At 48.8% G+C, this 19,901-nt stretch overlaps 2 protein-coding genes across 3 annotated transcripts in view; one reads left to right on the forward strand and one right to left on the reverse strand.

The window, feature by feature from the left end:
- Positions 1 to 709: 709 nt before the first annotated feature.
- C8H9orf78 (chromosome 8 C9orf78 homolog) lies at positions 710 to 13,857 on the reverse strand. Its single transcript, XM_063936680.1, has 9 exons — positions 13,668 to 13,857; positions 13,220 to 13,279; positions 7,854 to 7,905; positions 7,097 to 7,167; positions 6,938 to 7,015; positions 2,867 to 3,064; positions 2,643 to 2,779; positions 1,927 to 2,025; positions 710 to 1,275 (listed from the first exon to the last, which is right to left on the reverse strand). Exons 1-9 carry the CDS (start codon positions 13,751 to 13,753, stop codon positions 1,184 to 1,186), a joined length of 873 nt encoding a protein of 290 aa, XP_063792750.1. The 5' UTR covers positions 13,754 to 13,857; the 3' UTR covers positions 710 to 1,183.
- Positions 13,858 to 13,882: 25 nt separating this feature from the next.
- The window catches only part of USP20 (ubiquitin specific peptidase 20), a 98,606-nt gene continuing 92,587 nt past the window's right edge, over positions 13,883 to 19,901 (forward strand). The window contains exon 1 of one of the 2 annotated variants that reach the window (XM_063936678.1): positions 13,883 to 14,094. The gene's annotated coding sequence lies outside the window, so the exon portion shown is untranslated. The remainder of the gene's footprint in view (positions 14,095 to 19,901) is intronic. The other variant, XM_063936679.1, reaches the window with a different exon arrangement.

The following is a 19,901-nucleotide window of genomic DNA, read 5'->3' on the forward strand; positions in this document are numbered from 1 at the left end:
CAAATCCCAGGGGCCAGGTAGCCATGGCTCCTAGATTTTGCTCCCTGGCTACCAGATTTTGGTGGGAGGAAGCAGATCCTCTTCAGCCCCAACAGAGATTTTTGGAGGCGTTCCTGTATTGCGGCAGCCATTTCTTGCACAGGAGTCCCGAAGTGCGCTGACTGCTTTGCCTGCTTGTCCCATCCTGCTCAGTTTGCCGTCTCCAAACTCCGGCTGCATAGAGATCGCCAATAAGAGGGTCTATGCGTGGCCAGGGATTGCGGCTTCAGAGGGGTAGTGATGTTGATGTGGCCACACGGTAGGAGGGATTGTTTGCCTGGGTGGAGGCTGTGGAGTGGTTGTTTGCCTGGAGGTACAGTACCACCTTATTTGTGTGGCCGTGGGGGTTGGTTGCTGCTCATTGATGTGGATGCGGTGTAGTTGCACTGCAGTGTGGATGCAGAGAGCTGGTTAGGCCTATGGTGGTGTGGCTATGGTGGTTGGTTTGCCTGAGGTGGCGGGAGGGGGCTGCTCAGTAAAGTAGCATGCGTGAAGGGGGGGGGGGGGGGGGGGGGTGTCTGGCACCTACACTTTCATTCTTCATTTTAGAAAAAAATTGTCAAGCCCTGCTATAGCGCCAACATCTACCGTAGAGCTTTACTATGGGACATTTAGGTCACGCGGTTTCTTACAGCATGATATGAATACATTACACACATGATGAGACTGGTGAAAAAACACTGCTTACTGTGGTTTAATCCGCTGTATCCCCTTTCTAAAAATCAATACACAATAAACTGTAAGAAAAGACAGAAACAAACATATCTATCACTCGCTGACGAGGCCTTGTTCCTCATATACAATGATCCATGCTGAGCATGGCTTTCCGTCACAGTACAGGGCCACATCAATGTCCAGACCTCACCCAGGCACAAGTGTCTGGGCCTGGGCTTACATTATCCCAATGGGGAAGAGAACACAGAAGTAGAAGACCCTCTCACCCCACTAATGCGCAGTCAGCATCACAGGCTATTCTGGGACAGCAAGCGGGGGTGGGTGGGGGGATAGACTTGTCATATGAGTACTTTAATAGTGATTCCATCACGTTCCCTGTGTGAAGAGAACATCTCCCAGTGCTGGAAGCTCGGTTAGGCTTTATTTCTGGGTGGAGGTGACTACCACTGGCTCTCACCATACACCAGGATTAATAACGTCTATTCATTTTCTTAAACTTCTCGTAATGATAGTCATCTGTGGCCTTCTCATTGGACGGACGCTTCCGGTTGGGAGGAGACTCTGAAATTACAAATTTTAAGGATGAAACATTAGATTGGAGGTTCCTATGGCACCCAGATTGTAGGGGCAACTGGAAGGTTTTTTTCGGATGAACAAATGAAAGGCATTCTATACCATCCCTAGTTGTTGCTTTTCCCTGTACTTGAACGAGAAAGTGATCAATGAATGTATTAGAATACAGTATCACAGTCTGGGCGAAGATTACAGATATTTTTCTAGTCTGTTACATAATCCCACTTGCAAAGCACTCCTCCTGCCAATCTTAGCTAGGGACATGGCTAGCAGCGGCATATAATGCGATATGGAGGAGTGACCATCTAGGGCAGTGGTTCTCAAACTCGGTCCTCAGGACCCCACACGGTTCACGTCTTCCATGTAACCCAGCAGCTGCACTGTGTATCACCAACTGTCACATTTAAAAAAATCTACAGGTGACCTGCAAAACATGAACCGTGTGGGGTCCTGAGGACAGAGTTTGAGAACCTGAGATCTAGGGAAACGTACGTCAGGCAATGCAATCTTAGTAATAGTGTTCTGCCGTCACATACAACCAGCTGCAGTGCACTGCCACTGTAGTGAAGTCTAGCCTCTACAAAGAAGCAGCAGGATTAAATGAAGGCTCCAGGCCATTGGCCCACAAGCTATACTTACTTTCTGGTTCCGGCTTCTCGGTGTCGCCCACCCGGAGAGGCCGGGCTTTTGGTTCTTCCTTGTGACGTCGCATAGGCGTATGCAGGTCTTCCTGGTAAACTAAGAATAAAGACTTGTGTAATTAAGAGAGAAGAAGAATCCAACTTCAGTCTCCTCTATTACTGTCCCAGATGGAAGGGTTGATACACTACTTTGTGTTTTTAAAGGTGGTCTTGTTGCTTAGACATCGCCTATAACCACAGCAACTACTGAATAACAGAACCGGCAGTCATTCTTTGATTGAAATCAATATTCATGTGTGTTTGGTGATATCACACAGTTGGTTAGGTGGCATGTTCTTTTCCAGCAGTATCCGCTCACCTAGGGGAACATATATAAACCCCTCTAAAGAGGACAGGTGGAGAAGTTTCCCACCTCAGCAATAATTAACGATGCCTCAATAATATTCATCTTTTGGTGCCAGTTATCCTTACCGATACTCTTTATGCCTTAGAAGTAAAATATTACATGAAAAGGAGTATTTAAAATGCAATAACGTACACTACTATCACATTGGGTAAACATGTTAAACTTGACATGATGGGACCTATGGCTCTTATTCTCAACCATTATAGACTGTGCTAGATTAATGATAGCTAGGATCTGACTGGTTGCTATGGGCAACTTCTCCAATGATCTGTTTTAAAAGGTTTGACGCATCCCTTCCCTCATCTTACATCGATTGTGCTGTACGTAGTTCACAGCTATGTTGGTAGGTACGAAGGACGTCTGTTTGTCCTTCTTCTTATTCTGCTGTTCGGCCAGTAAGCGGGCTTTGGCGTCTTCTGTGGATATTATATTCTTTATTTTTGCACTGGGGAAAAATAAAATGTATTAAAGAGCAACAATAACAGTTTTAATGTATTATCTCATCAGACTGCTTAGTAAATAGACCACATACTCTATCCCGAGGTCCACCTCTGGGATCCCGCTGAGCATCTGGTTGGATAACATCTCCTCGGTCTTCTTGGCGGAAAAGACCTGAATGCTCTCCGGTAACTCATACAAACAATCTTCTGCACTCTTCGGCTTCACTTTCTTTTCCTCATTCTCAATAATTCCCTTTCTCTTCTTAAGCTCTGTCTCAATGTACTTCATCCTGAGATTGTATGAACAAGAAGAAGCAGGATTATGGATTTTATAAAGCACCAGCTTCTTCTGCAATAATGTAGAGTGATGCTTACAATGTAACAATAAAATAAATAACAAAGGAGTATTTGCATTTAATATTACTGTCCGGCCACCTCTCTGTACATAAACCTGAGCATTTATTAGAAATCAGTACTGGTCAATCAGGTGGGTGGCACAGAGCATTACTGGGCAGAACAAAGACGTGCAGCCACACCTCTCACCAATGATTGGTCACACACATTTTTTAGCAACATTCCATTGTGCAACATCTACAGGTGGAACCCGATATTAACAGATGGGCCTGATCAAGGATCTTGGGGCAGATGTATTAAGCCTAGAGAAGGCATAAGGGAGTGGTAAATGCACCAGCCAATCAGCTCCTGTTAATTTACATATTGGAACTGATTGGCTGGCATTTATCACCTTGCACTTATCACTGGTTTATCACTTCCTTATGCCTTCTCCAGGTTATTACATCTGCCCCCTTGTCAGCAGTGGAGTAGCTATGGCAAGCATGGTGGTCACAGCTGCCAGTAGACCTGTCTCCCCAGGGGAACCCATAATGACTCCACATGCTCTAGTCCGCCCCGCATGTTACCCCCCCCCCCCCCCCCCGCCCCGCAGAAGTGCAAAGGCATCGCACAGTGCCTTTGCACTTCAAGAGTAGCTCCCGGCCAGCGCAGCTTTAGCGTGTTGGCCAGAAGCTACTCTTCGCTCCCCGGCCCGCAGCTGCGTGTGACGTCACACAACCGCTGTGGGCCTCTCCCCGCACGGTCCGGCCACGCTGGACCGCGCCCACGAAACGGCGGCCAAACGCCGCTGTTTCGCCCCCTCCCGCCCATCGACCACCTCAATCAGGCAGAGGCGATCGTTGCACAGCACTGCGGCGCCGGCGCGGTTCTGACCCGATCGCTACGCTGCGAAAAACTGCAGCGTGCGACAGAATGACCACCAATAAGACAACAAAGAGAAATCACAAATAGATTGTAATTCAAAACACTTACTATAAATATATTCAGACAATAAAAGGTTTACAATAAAATTAAATCAGATGAAATTACGGGATACGGTCATTAGGTCGACACCACTTAGGTCAACAACTATTGGTCGACATGCATTAGGTCGACAGGCCAAAAGGTTGACATGAGTTTTTCACATTTTTTTTCAATTTTTTGACTTCTTCATACTTAACGATGGGCGTGGACTACGATTGGGAATAGTAACCTGCCTTGCCCAAAGCATGGCGAGCAAAGTGAGCCATGCGAGGGGACACGGTGCACTAACTGGGGTTCCCCGTCACTTTACAAAGAAAACGGCACCAACAAACGTAAAAAAGAAAACCTCATGTCGACCTTTTGAACTGTCAACCAATAGTGGTTGACCTAATGACTGTCGACCTACGTTGTGTTGACCAAACGACCCATACCCGAAATTACTTAGAGCCACTGCAGTGACAGGTTCTCATACATAGAAACATACGGGTACATTTACTAAGATGGGAGTTCTATTTCAGATGGGAAGGTGCTAGATAAATGAGAAGTAGAATCCGATTGGTTGCTATGGGCAACATCCCATCTTAAATAGAACTCCCATCTTAGTAAATTTACCCCACAGAACTTGACGGCAGATAAGAGCAACTTGGCCCTTTAGGTCTGCCCTTTTTAAAAGTACAGAACATTAGTCCAAATATGACACAAGCCACTATGGCTCCTCTTGGTTAGCAGTGGTTATTGCCTGGCATCTCCACTCCTATGGATACCATTTTTGCCCAGCTTTTTCCTTATGATAGAATAATGAACGTATGCGCATATTGTTAAAAAGTAGAAAACATAAACAAAACAGACAATTCTTTGGTCCCAATGCAACTATTGGGTGTGTAAATTCTTAAGAAGACACGTGTATCAGGGGAGAGAAAGTTACATTATTGTTTTTGTAATTGTGTCTATTTTGGTGGAACAGTCGGCAATAGTAGATTCACATGCAGGTGTGGAGACTTCCAAAGGACTCTCTGATAGTGTAGTCCTTAACCACTTGCCTGGCATGGTGGCATCAGATGCGACCATGCCTGGAAGTGCTCTATCTGACCTGGTCGCACAGGATGCGACCAGTCAGATAGAGACTGTTAGCAGCGGCAGGGAAGAAAAACTTCCCTCCGCTGCTGCTGTCACAGGGACCGGAAGGTCCCTCTGCCTCCCTGCACTCTCCCCTACTGATTGCCGTGCTGCAGATCACTGCTGATCCCCTCCCAAGCCACCCCCCCAGACCCCCCCTGTATACCTGGAGGTGGTCCCGGCTTTCAAAATGAAATCCGCGATGGTCGAGATGTTCCCAACTAAAATCATTTGGGATAGAGTTAAATTTGTGTTCTTTACCTAATTCACTCATAAAACCCCCCGACAATTTTGAAACAGTTTTTGGCGAAATAAATCGTCAGTTAAGTGGTTATGGGATACAGCACTGATGTGGCCAAATGGGACTACACTATCAAAGAGTCCTTTGGAAGTCTCCACACCTGCAGGTGACGTTATACAGACCTTTTTTTGCTGCACTCATAGACCCTCAATTTGAGTTGTTCGCTCGCTAGCTGCTTTTAGCAGCCGTGCAAACGCTAAGCCGCCGCCCTCTGGGAGTGTATCTTAGCTTAGCAGACGTGCAAACGAAAGAATCGCAGAGCGGCTACAAAATAATTTTGTGCAGCTTCAGAGTAGCTCCAGACCTACTCCTAGCTTGCGATCACTGCAGACTATTTAGTTCCTGTTTTGACGTCACGAACACGCCCTGCGTTCGGCCAGCCACGCCTACGTTTCACCAGCCATGCCTGCATTTTTTCACTCACTCCCTGAAAACGGTCAGTTGACACCCAGAAACACCCACTTCCTGTCAATCACTCTGCGGTCAGCAGTGCGACTGAAATGCTTCGCTAGACCTTGTGTGAAACTACTTCGGCTGTTGTGAAAGTACATTGCGCATGCGCAGAAGTGCCGCTTTTTTGCCTGATCACTGCGCTGCGAACGAAAGCATGCTCTATGACCAACGCCGCCTAGTGTGTTCCCTTCCCGGCCGAGGCAGTCGGTGGCAGTGCGCACACACTGAGCGATATGCAAACGATATGGCTCGGTGACATCACACCGCAGCCGGCCACGCAGTTTTTGGCAGACAGTCCAAATTGAGCTGCTTGAACGGCCGGCAGCGAGGGTAGTAAACAACCCACAGGGCCGCGAATCGCTCGTCGGCATACACTTAGTGATAAAGTAAACAATGTTGCTCAGGAAGGGTCAAAATGAGCGACATTGTTTAATTTATCCCTAACTGTGTAAATACCTTTAGATTTGGTATTTACCCTGCAAAGAAAAAATAGAAATCTATTTGCTCCCCTTGCATGGCAACATTGTTCCAGACACAAAGGGGCAGATGTACTAAGTCTGGAAAAGTGATAAAGCAGTGATAAGTGGAAGGTGATAACGCACCAGCCAAACAGCTCCTGTCATTTTTCAAACCCATAATGATTGGCTGGTGCGTTATCACCTTCCACTTATCACTTCTCCAGGCTTAATACATCTGCTCCAAAGTTACCTGCCTTTTTTAGCTTTACTTACAAACAAGAATTAGGCCCATAGTCACCAGCCACGGCTTTCTTGGCACAATACCAGTCTCTAAAGACAGACTTCTGCCGTGAGAACAAAAACTTATTTCTCATTGTCACATCTCTGACCAGATACATCATTTTCCAGAATAAGCGCTTTCCGTTCCACTTTAAAACCTCTCTGATCATTTCCCCCCAGTAGAAGGTGAGCAGCCAGAAGAGCCTAGAACATGACATGACCCCCAGCGTCACACATACATGTCAGCATCTTCATCCCGCCTGTTGGTTTCTGCAGAAAACGAAGTTCCCAAGTTCAGATCTTCTTCTTCTCCTAGTCTAAAGGAGAGAGGATTACATGGGTGAGAGCCAATAACATGAGCAGATAGAAGCATGCTATAATAGAGAATTGCCTCATGCCTCTCTTTGCCTCGTTCCTTCAGTTGTTTCATATCCACCATGCCTCCAGTTTTGATCTTGAAAGGATCGTCCTGTAAAGAAAATGATCAATTAACTCTACTTTTACCACCTTCATTGATCATCGTTATGAATGAAACGTTTTAGCAGTTCAATGACTGGGAAGTTACTTAATGGTAGTGAAAACCACCCATATACCCCACCACCACCACCCAAGCTTCCCGCACACATCCACAATGTCCTTTCCTAAGTATACTGGCGGGATCCGGTCTTTAGGTTGACACTCATTAGGTTGACATGAGTTTTTCGCAGTCTTTTTTTCACAGTTTTTTGTAACTTTTTCATACGATCCACGTGGACTATGACTGGGAATAGCAACCTTGCCCGAAGCATGATGAGCGAAGCGAGCCATACGAGGGGATATGGTGCACTTATTGGGGATCCCAGTCACTTTACGAAGAAAACAACACCAAAAAAAAAAGGTGTCACGTCGACCTAATGACCGTGTCGACCTAGTCACTGTGAACCAATAGTGGTCGACCTAATGACTGTCAACCTAGTTATTGTCGACACTACGATCCACACCCATACTGGCATGGCACTATATGTTGTAACGCAGGGATCAAATAATGACAAGACTATAAATCATGTATCTTGCCGAGAAGGAACCTGGAGATTGGGAAGGAGGGGGTACAAACATTCAGGAGTGGAAGGGGTAGATCACTGACCACACCCAGTAAATCATGTATGATGAACTTACCACTAATGTGTCTTCCTCCGGTAGTTTTTCTCCTACCAACAGAGCCGCTGCACTGTAGATACAAAAATTTTTAAAAGTGAAATCTAATAAAATAGCAGTTGATTACATCTCAGGGTATGCAACACTATAAATCATAGGTTCTCAAACTCTGTCCTCAGGACCCCACACAGTTCATGTTTTCCAGGTCTCCTCACAGAATCGTAAGTGAAATAATTAGCTTCACCTTTTAAAATGTGTCAGTGAGTAATGGCTGCACTTGTGCACCTGCTGGTTGATCTGGAAAACATGAGCTGCTTGGGGTCCTGAGGACAGAATTTGAGAACCTCTGTCATAAATAAACCCACAATAGAACCGAATAAATGCAAAGGCTCCCCTGTCTACATTTGCTGTAATTCCTGTATTTGAGAGTACATAATAGATTACATTTCAGCCACAACAAAGAAAAAAATAATAATAATTTAAACACTACACACTAAGCAATACATATCCTACTCATTTCATCGTGTGTCCGGCAATCGTGCGTGCCCGGCGGTCGATCCCTGGGTCTGCCCATCAGATGTGCTAGACGTCATATTTGACAATCCCTGGGTGACTGCATGCAGCTACATGTGGCATGTAACGATACATTGCACTATATATCGTGCAGTGTGTATGGCGTGCAATGTATTGTTACATCGCTTCACTCCTTTGGCTGGGGCACATCCTAACTTAGACTCCATTAAATGTTGCATTTACATACGTGGCTGGCAAGACGGGGTGGGGAAGATGAATCACCACCAGCACAGGAGGCGGCCAATTTATGTTGACCAAAGAGGACATTGCACATAGGCCAAGAACAATCATCTTATTTACAGGTATGCTTGGCAGTGGTCCCATACCATTATTATCTGGCATGGTCAGAATTTTTTAACTATACATAGTACAATACTAGGCCAATTAGCTTACCGTTCTACACAGGATGTAGTCAATACACCCATACTTAGCATGCTGAAAGCCAGAATCCCTACGGTAAGTATAAGGATTGGGGGGTTAGGCTGCAGGAGTGTGTGTGTGTGGGGTGTAGGGCTAGGCTACATGAGGGGGGAGGGTGTGTGGGTAGGGCCAAGCTGCTGGCGTGGGGGGTGTTAGGCACTAGGGGGAGAGTGCGGTTAGGGCTAGGCTGCATGAGTAGAGGTTAGGGTTAGGCACTAGGGGAGGGGACAGTTAGGGCTAGGCTGCAGGAGTAGAGGGTTAGTGTTAGGCACTAGGGGCAGGAGACGGTTAGGCTGCAGGAGAAGTGGGTTAGGGTTCCAATCAGTGGCGTCACAAGGGGGGGTGGCCCGCTCTCTGGTGACACCAGAGTGCTGCACTGTTACATTATGTGCAGCACTCAGTTCCTGTCAATGTGTAGGAGCCAGCACTGCAGGCACAGGACTCCCCGGGAAGAAGCGCGCACCTCCTAACCCCACCAGTGACAAATAAAAAAATAAAAAACCGGGACGTGAAGCCCGGCCCCATCAAAGCCCCACTCCTTTTTTGGACCTCCAAATTACAAAAACGGGTGCTGGGCCGCAAAGCCACGCCTCTCTAATGAAGCACCGCCTTCAGGAAAAGCTCCACCCCCTTTTCCTCGCTGCCGCGCTGGGTGTCCAGGAGGTAAGTGACGCCTCTGGTTCCAATACTTACCGTTGGCATGCTGAGCACCAGGATATTGTACCCAACCCAGCTACACAGTAGAGTAGGGGTGGGCAAAATACGGCCCGCGGGCCGAATGCGGCCCGCAAACCGATCCTGCCCGGCCCACTGCTTCCCACCAGTGTGCAATGACAAGCGGCCCGACCGACTGAGCTGCTTGTCATTGCTCTGCAGTACCTCCAAGCTGCCGGCGCCTGTCTCCCCTGCTGCTGCACGGCGCCTGACACACTCATCCTCTTCCTTCCGCCTCCACAGTCCCCAGTGACAAAGGCAGAGATCAGCCGAAAAGGGGGCGGAGTTAGGTGGAGATGAGGGGGCGTGGCTACACGGGACCTAAGGGGGCGGAGCTACACTGGACATAAGCCACTGCCAGCCAAACACAGATCAGTAAGTTAATGGAAAAAGTGAGGGAAATAAAGTGTGTGTGTGTGTGTGTGTGTGTGTGTATGTATGTATGTATATATGTATATATGAGGGAGTGTGTGTGTGTGTGTGTGTATATGTTTGTGTGTGCGGGCAGTGGCGTCAGACTGTTTTTAGTTTAGGGGGAGATCTTTAACGCTCGCTGTACCACCCCCAACCCTCCCCCCCGGATTCTTTAACCGTGTCACTTCCCCGTGTTCTGTCACTAAGTCACCCCCCCCCCGTGTTGTTACCGTGTCACCTCCCGTGTTCTGTCACCCCCACGTTCTGTCAGTGTGTCACCCCCGTGTTCTGCCACTGAGTCAGCCCCCCCGCGTTTTGTCACCATGTCACCCCCCCCCCGCGTTCTGTCACCGTGTTACCCCCCCATGTTCTGTCACTGTGTCACCCCCCTGTGTTCTGTCACTGTGTCACCCCCGTGTTCAGTCACTAAGTCACCCCGCCGTGTTGTTACCGTGTCACCCCCCCGTGTTCTGTCACCGTGTCACCCCCCCCGTGTTCTGTCACCGTGTCACCCCCCGTGTTCTGTCACCCCCCCCCGTGTTCTGTCACCGTGTCACCCGCCCATATTCTGTCACCGTGTCACCCCCTGTGTTCCATCACCGTGGCCCACCCCCGTGTTCTGTCACCGTGTCACCCCGCCGTGTTGTTACCGTGTCACCTCCCGTGTTCTGTCAGTGTGTCACCCCCCGTGTTCTGTCACCGTGTCACCCCCCGTGTTCTGTCACTGTGTCACCCACCCGTGTTCAGTCACCCCCCGCCCCCGTGTTCTGTCACCGTGTCACCCGCCCATATTCTGTCACCCCCTGTGTTCCATCACCGTGGCCCACCCCCGTGTTCTGTCACCGTATCCCACCCCCGTGTTCTGTCACCGTGGCACCCCCCCCCCGTGTTCTGTCACCGCGTCACCCCCCCGTGTTCCATCACCGCGTCACCCCCCCGTGTTCCATCACCGCGTCACCCCCCCGTGTTCCATCACCGTGTTCCACCCCCCCGTGTTCTGTCACTGTGTCACACCTTTCATCAGGGGCCATAAGGCACTGGATAATTTGCTTGCTGTGCAATGATTATCCCAAACAAAATGTTAATGTGTAAAAGGGGACTCTACCTGCCGTAATGTGTAAAAGGGGGCTCTACCTTCCGTAATGTGTAAAAGGGGGCTCTACCTGCTGTAATGTGTAAAAGAGGGGCTCTACCTGGAGTAATGTGTGTAAGTGGTGCTACTGTGTGGCATAATTTGAATAATGGAGACTATTGTACAGCCTAATATGAATCTGTATTATTTTTTGGCCACACCCCTTCCCCATGAAGCCACGTCCCTATATTTTTGGCACGTGGGGGAGCTGCTATTTTGTGTGCGGCCCTCGAATACTGACAGGAAAGTGTCAAGTGGCCCCTCAGCTGAAATAATTGCCCACCCCTGCAGTAGAGCATGACCAGATTTAGAATTGTTGGCAAAATGTATAGAACTGGGAGAAAAGAACAGAGTAGACGTTGCCCATAACAACAAACCAGCTTCTACTTATCATTTATTATGTACATTCTATAAAGAAGCCGATTGGTCAGTATGGGTAACACACTCCACTTGTCAACTCCTAGAAGGTAACATACATCTCGCTCTCTCTGTGCCATGCATCACATTACACCAAGCAAACATTTCATTCATTAGGAACTTTAATACAGCAATGGATGAGAGTGAATGATTATATACTTAGAGAAATTATTATAGACAGCAGTGATAACATGTAAAAGGTGCATATACAGTCAGTCAGGGGTTTATCTATCCATTCAATAAAAGGTCTATTAAACCCCTCCCTCATTCTCTGTAAAGTATACATCTAAAGGGCTCATACACTAGAACGATAATGACCGATTTAGGCCATTCAGGCCGATATATCGGATGTAATCGGGCATTTCGGATGTGTTTTACATCCGATCCGATGCGCGGTCCCGTGAACATCGGATCGGATCCCCTAGATTGACTTACTGCACTAGCGATATGTTGGACCCCGCAGGATGGCTGGGATCGCACAAGATACACCGTAAGCAAAAGGACCGCATACGATGTATCTTATGCGATCCTGCTGCCCGGGAGGCTGCCAGGGTGATCGCCTGCAACATGAGGGTCCGACATGTCACATTAGTGTATGGGGCCCCTTAGGTTAGGACTAAAACCAAGTTGGGGAAGGGACCTCTGATGTCACCAGGGGGAGGAGCCATGTCTGAACAGGGTACCCGAAATGTACTCTTGCCTCCTGCTGGCCTAGCTCCTCCCCCTGGTGTCATGGCTCTTCCTCCTGATGTCAGGTCCTTTCTCCAACTTGATTCTAGCATCTACCATACATCTAAGGGTCTTTTCAGATTACAGAAACAGTTTGGCAGCTGGTCACTACACATCCACTGATGATTATATGCAGTGCCAGTAGGTTATGAGAGGGTACTACAGGACACAAATCAGACAGCGGGACGTTCCTTCTACCTTTCATATATTATACAGCATTGCACCAACAAATCTGACTAAAGCCGGGTAAACACTGGGCGACCTCCCCTAGTTAGCAGTCAGTGCTATATTGCCGATTGCTAATTAGGGGAGATCGCCAGTGCATACACACTGAATGATAACAATGTACGATATCGTTCAGTGATGTCATCCCCCTCACTACCCGAACATGCAGCTCAAAGATATAATTAATATTGAGCTGCAGTGTTCGGTAGTTCATATATGAATGAGAACGACCCGTTGGTGCGCGCATCGTTCATCCATAAACACTGGATGATATGAACGATAGATCTTTTAAAAAAAGATTGTTATCGTTCATATCATGTAGTGTGGCGCCCCGTGTGTACAGTGCTTTGCCCTTTCAATGGATCAGTAACAAAGAGAGTAGTGTTCACGCTTGGCTGTTTTATCAGGGCGCCGCGCCCTGCCCAATTTTTTAAGGGCAAAATCCGCCCTGTCCTTTCTGCGGCGCCCTGCTAAAACAGCCTGCCCGCTTCCTGCTCTCCCAGCGTGTAAAGACGCTAGGGTAGAGAGCTTGGGGGAAGCCCAGCGCCTACGGAGGTGCTGGGCACGCCACCAACAGTGACGCAGCTGGCCGCCCACGCCACCTACAGTAACGGCAGTGGGCCGCACCGCCCACTTAAATGACGTTTTATGACCACGCTCCCTTTTCGGCTGCACGCGCACACATATGGCCCCGCAGTCCGGCGCCCTGCCTATTATTATTTTTAGAGTGAACACTAGGAGAGAACCGGTAGAAATCCCTTACCTCACACCATTTGGTCTTTTCCTTAGACTCTGCACTTCTTTTGCTTCTTCTAACTTCATCCTGCACAGACAGAGGACAGATTACCACAGTATTGTGTCAAACCGAAATATCCCCAGTCATATTAATACCCACGAAGAATAGAGAATAGAGTTAGATGGGGGTCCAAAATACTAACATTACAGAGATAAAAGGAACTTTAGCACGTGCGTGTTACATGTGATAGGGAATATTATAGATTGTCAGCTCAATTAGGGATGGAGTGAGGTGCATTATATATGTATTAGACCAGTCGGCGGCACATAAAATTATAGGACATCAACCCAGTTACTAGAGGAAACCCACTAGCTGCTGCCTGTGCATCCTGGGACTTGCTGTCCCATAAAGCATTTCTAAGCAGCATCCCTCGCCCTTAAATGACCCTATTGACTTCAGGGAGCAGATCACCCACCTGACCTCTTTGGTCACCCCTTCATCCTCCTCCTCCTCATCTGAGCTGGACGCTCTGCGCCGCCGAAAGTTTTTCCCCGCAGGCATTCTGTTGCTCGCTCCCCGACGATGACGCCTCTAGAACGATAGTAAATAAACAGAGCGAGGCGAAAAAGGCCGCTTCCGGCGTGGGGTGATGACGTCTTGCCACATCTCCGAGGCTTCCAAGGTCCCGCCCTTGCCCTGGCAGTGTGGGCGGAGCCAGGGATCAGCCGTCAACACTGCTGCAGAAAGATGGGGACCCGCAGACAGGCTGGCTGCATAGCGTAGTAGGGAGGTAAGCGTCCTCCTCACACACAGCCCGGGTCATACGTGATGGAGACGGGGTGCAGTGCACACGGGGGCTGCCAGGCTATGATATTTATACACATAGCAGAAACAAGCCTGCGGTGAGTGACATGTCAGTATTAATACACTGTATATACTGCACCATGATACATGTATATATATAATGCAATGCCGGGGAGGCCCGGGGCTGTTACAGTGCATGGATTATTATTACTCGTATCTCTATCACCAAGCTATTGATTGCAAGTTTTCAGGGTAGGCAGAGTAGAGGGAACACTATGTAGGCAATCATTTGAAATACCCCTGGCTGATTTATACATGTAGGACATTGGGGCAGTTATACTAAGCCTTTGAGAGTGATACAGTGTAGAGAAACTACCAACCAATCAATCAATCAATCAATCAATCATCTCCTCATTGGCATTTTCCAACACAGCCTGTAACATGGTAGTTAGTAGCTGACTGGCTGGTGCTTTATCGCCATCCACTTTATCACTCCAACACTGCCCACTGCGCATGTGATGGGTGGGGTGGAGGGCTAGCATACGTACCTTAAGGGCTGTAACACACGCTCCGGTTTTCCCTGGATGGCAAAAAGCCGGACAAACTTTGGCTTTTTGCCATCCGGCAGGGTCTTTCACACACAACGGCTTTGAGCCGTGTGTAATGCTGGGCGCATGCGCAGCGGCTAATAAAACCGCTGAGTGTGAAAGCTCCCCTTCACACACACGGTTCACTGCCTCCAAAGACGGCCCGGCCCGGCAGCCGGACCTTCCAGTGGATAGTTCCGGCAGCCGGGGCCGTGCCGTGTGAAAGGACACATTGCTCTGAATGTGTCTCTGCAGCACGGCCGCGTCAAAAAGCCGTCCGGAATTTTGCCGGGCAGCGGGAGCCGGCGCGTGTGTTACAGTCCTTAAGGCGTTGTGATACTGCTATCGGTCTTCTGACCGCCGGCATCCCAAGCGTCAGGATCCCGATACCATCCCATCACCGTACACCTCGACAGGTTGGTGATGTATTTCAGCTGCTGATGTGCCCTTTAGACGCAGAAATCTGATCACACCACTCACCTCAACGTCTGACAATGTGTCTGCCAGCCTCGCCATCTTACACCTGACGTTGGGACAGTATGAATGATATAAGGTGAAGTCTAATGCTGGCCATACGTTAGGACGACCACATTCGATGCCCGTGGTCTCACGATTTCCCTTGAACTCCCCAGGAGCTGCTGGACACACGATTTGGTGCTTTTTGACACACAGTGTACATACGATATGCATCGTACGACCCATCGTGTGCCCCCATACGACAGATCGTTTCATGATCCATAGTATACCTCAGAAAAAGCATGCACTCAATGTGCATAACACATGGTACGATGCGCACACGATGCAGCGTATGAGGTGTCTAAATGGTGTATGGCCAGCTTAAAGGCCGTGTTGGGAGGCAGTTGTCTGTCGGCTCTGGCCTGGCAGAAAATTAGAATGAAATAGAAAACATTACACACGTGAGAGGCATCGTTATCTTACTTATTGAGCCACCTTTGTAGAAGCAGGTTAATGCAGTTGAACGGAAAAATGTCCACAGAGCAGTCCAACTCGGAATCAGACCCAATATATCCCAACCTAAGGAAAGAAAGTCAGCCTGTTTGTGTACCTATTACCCGTGGACTTGTGTATGTATAGGAATCATATATTTGCAATAGGAACCACTGTTGTATTTATAATGGGTGCAGTGTGTGTGCTGTACATGGGCCCTCGTGGTCCATTGGGCCCACACGTACACCCTAGACCCATTATTTTTAATACCCTCTGGAGTCCCGCAGCGCTGCTGCAGATATCACTGGGAAAATGGTGCGGCGTCATTTTCACGGTGTTTCGTGCATGTGCAGTAGTAAAATCACTGTAAAACTGGCCGCTGTGCCATTTTCCTGGAGATCAGTGCATGCGCTCTAGGCTCTGGAACAGCGCTGGAGTCCCCTAGTGCCCAGAGCTACAGCGCTACCAGCTAGAGAGGAGGGGGCCCGCATGGAGCGCCCCCGATAGGAACAGCTGGTAGAAGGTCTGTTTCATGCTGCATGCAGTACAGTAATAGCTCGCCCACCCCTGCACAAAGGTATTCACTGTCTCCCTATAGACCAGAAGGTATTTCCATAGTGCTGAGGATTGACTTACTATATGCCAGTCTCTGCCAGTATTATCAGTGCTGCAATCTCTGATTATTGATGGACTTCAGTAGTTTAACCTGCTATACATACATAGAAAGGTGACCAGCTTATCTGCTATGTATAGATAGGGCATAATTAAGTATGGATCGTAGACATGTGAAAAATCGCACAGCTACTATTACACAAACATGTGGAGGGACGCCCAGCACAGGACAAGTCCACCTCGCATACCGTGTCCTGCCCTCCTGCACACATTCGAAAGTATGGCACGGCGGCGATGCTTTCGCATGTTTAGGGTAGCCCTCTGCCTCCGCAGCCTAGGTGCGGAGGCAGACGGCTAGTCACCATGTTTCGGGTCACAACGGTTGTGTGTGACTTCACACAGCCGCCGCGGGCCACCTCGCAAATGGTGCGGACTTGCCTGTTGTCCGCACGACGCCCCCCCCCAATGCCACCGCAACGCCCTTAAACGCCACTTCTGCCCCGTGAACGTCTCTGCCTGTCAATAAAGCAGAGGCGTTCGCAGATGTGAGAAGCTGTCGCATCTCGCATTGTGCGCATGCACATTGCGGCCTCTGCGTGTGTGCACACTTCAAAAGGCCGCAGCATGCGAACGCAATTGTACCTGCGTTCCATGCTGAATCGGGCCCTCAGGCCCATGATTTGTTTTTCTGTTTTATGTCAATTGTCTGGTTCAAATATGGAAGTTTGGCAGCTGTGCCACAGGAATGTTATCACTGTTGTGTTGGGTTACCATGACATCGGTTAGCGTTCCAGCTTCTCATGATTTTTTCCTCCGCCTGTAACATCAGCGTGACATTTATATTTTAGCTCCTCCAAAATATCTATAGTCATAGGACTCAATTCAGTTAGGAGCGAGTTTTGTGAAAGCGTTTTATGTATCATTAAACTTGCATACATTGCGCACACGAGATACGTGGGATCCAGACAGAAATACCATTTTGTAGTACTCGTGGCAAGAGTGCAACCTGGGAGAAGTGCACATAAAGGTGGGGAAACCATCCTAGGTCCCAAAAAAGGGGTAAATGATATAATAGGACTATATAGAAGGCTGTAAGTGGCCATGAGGAAAGCTCTGGAAGTTCTTAAAAAATTTCAAATGGATAATTTCTCTGACGTCCTAGTGGATGCTGGGGACTCTGAAAGGACCATGGGGAATAGCGGCTCCGCAGGAGACTGGGCACAAAAGTAAAAGCTTTAAGACTACCTGGTGTGCACTGGCTCCTCCCCCTATGACCCTCCTCCAAGCCTCAGTTAGATTTTTGTGCCCGAACGAGAAGGGTGCAGTCTAGGTGGCTCTCCTGAGCTGCTTAGAAAAAAGTTTAGTTTTAGGTTTTTTATTTTCAGTAGGACCTGCTGGCAACAGGCTCACTGCATCAAGGGACTAAGGGGAGAAGAAGCGAACTCACCTGCGTGCAGAGTGGATTGGGCTTCTTAGGCTACTGGACATTAGCTCCAGAGGGACGATCACAGGCCCAGCCATGGATGGGTCCCAGAGCCGCGCCGCCGTCCCCCTTACAGAGCCAGAAGAGCAGAAGAGGTCCGGAAAAATCGGTGGCAGAAGACGTCCTGTCTTCAATAAGGTAGCGCACAGCACCGCAGCTGTGCGCCATTGCTCTCAGCACACTTCACACTCCGGTCACTGAGGGTGCAGGGCGCTGGGTGGGGGCGCCCTGAGACGCAATATAAACACCTTAGGGGGCAAAAAATGCATCACATATAGCTCCTGGGCTATATGGATGCATTTAACTCATGCCTGTTTTTCCATAAAAAAGCGGGAGAACGGCCGCCGAGAAGGGGGCGGAGCCTATCTCCTCAGCACACTGGCGCCATTTTTCCTCACAGCTCCGTTGGAGGGAAGCTCCCTGACTCTCCCCTGCAGTCCTGCACTACAGAAACAGGGTAAAACAAAGAGAGGGGGGGCACTAATTTGGCAGATAAATCTATACAGCAGCTATATAAGGGAAAAACACTTATATAAGGTTATCCCTGTATATATATATATATATATATATAGCGCTCTGGTGTGTGCTGGCAAACTCTCCCTCTGTCTCCCCAAAGGGCTAGTGGGGTCCTGTCCTCTATCAGAGCATTCCCTGTGTGTGTGCTGTGTGTCGGTACGTTGTGTCGACATGTATGAGGAGGAAAATGGTATGGAGGCGGAGCAATTGCCTGTATTAGTGATGTCACCCCCTAGGGAGTCGACACCTGACTGGATGGTCTTATGGAAGGAATTACGTGATAGTGTCAGCACTTTACAAAAGACTGTTGACGACATGAGACAGCCGGCAAATCAGTTAATACCTGTACAGGCGTCTCAAACACCGTCAGGGGCTCTAAAGCGCCCGTTACCTCAGGTGGTCGACACAGACACGGACACTGACTCCAGTGTCGACGGTGAGGAAACAAATGTATTTTCCAGTAGGGCCACACGTTACATGATCACGGCAATGAAGGAGGTTTTGAACATTTCTGATACTACAAGTACCACAAAAAAGGGTATTATGTGGGGTGTGAAAAAATTACCCGTAGTTTTTCCTGAATCAGATGAATTAAATGAGGTGTGTGATGAAGCGTGGGTTTCCCCCGATAAAAAACTGCTAATTTCTAAAAAATTATTGGCATTATACCCTTTCCCGCCAGAGGTTAGGGCGCGTTGGGAAACACCCCCTAGGGTAGATAAGGCGCTCACACGCTTATCAAAACAAGTGGCGTTACCGTCTCCTGATACGGCCGCCCTCAAGGAACCAGCTGATAGGAAGCTGGAAAATATCCTAAAAAGTATATACACACATACTGGTATTATACTGCGACCAGCAATCGCCTCAGCCTGGATGTGCAGTGCTGGGGTGGCTTGGTCGGATTCCCTGACTGAAAATATTGATACCCTGGACAGGTACAATATATTATTGACTATAGAGCATTTAAAGGATGCATTTCTATAGATGAGAGATGCACAGAGGGATATTTGCACTCTGGCATCAAGAGTAAGTGCGCTGTCCATTTCTGCCAGAAGAGGGTTATGGACGCGACAGTGGTCAGGTGATGCGGATTCCAAACGGCATATGGAAGTATTGCCGTATAAAGGGGAGGAGTTATTTGGGGTCGGTCTATCGGACCTGGTGGCCACGGCAACGGCTGGGAAATCCACCTTTTTACCCCAGGTCACCTCTCAGCAGAAAAAGACACCGTCTTTTCAGGCTCAGTCCTTTCGTCCCCATAAGGGCAAGCGGGCAAAAGGCCACTCGTATCTGCCCCGGGGCAGAGGAAGGGGAAAAAGACTGCAGCAGACAGCCTCTTCCCAGGAACAGAAGCCCTCCCCCGCTTCTGCCAAGTCCTCAGCATGACGCTGGGGCCTTACAAGCGGACTCAGGCACGGTGGGGGCCCGTCTCAAGAATTTCAGCGCGCAGTGGGCTCACTCGCAAGTGGACCCCTGGATCCTGCAGGTAGTATCTCAGGGGTACAAATTGGAATTCGAGACGTCTCCCCCTCGCCGGTTCCTGAAGTCTGCTTTACCAACGTCTCCCCCCGACAGGGAGGCGGTATTGGAAGCCATTCACAAGCTGTATTCCCAGCAGGTGATAATCAAGGTACCCCTCCTACAACAGGGAAAGGGGTATTATTCCACGCTGTTTGTGGTACCGAAGCCGGACGGCTCGGTGAGACCTATTTTAAATCTGAAATCCTTGAACACTTACATACAAAGGTTCAAATTCAAG

Source organism: Pseudophryne corroboree, chromosome 8 (genome assembly GCF_028390025.1).
Source record: "Pseudophryne corroboree isolate aPseCor3 chromosome 8, aPseCor3.hap2, whole genome shotgun sequence".
Taxonomy (NCBI): domain Eukaryota; kingdom Metazoa; phylum Chordata; class Amphibia; order Anura; family Myobatrachidae; genus Pseudophryne; species Pseudophryne corroboree.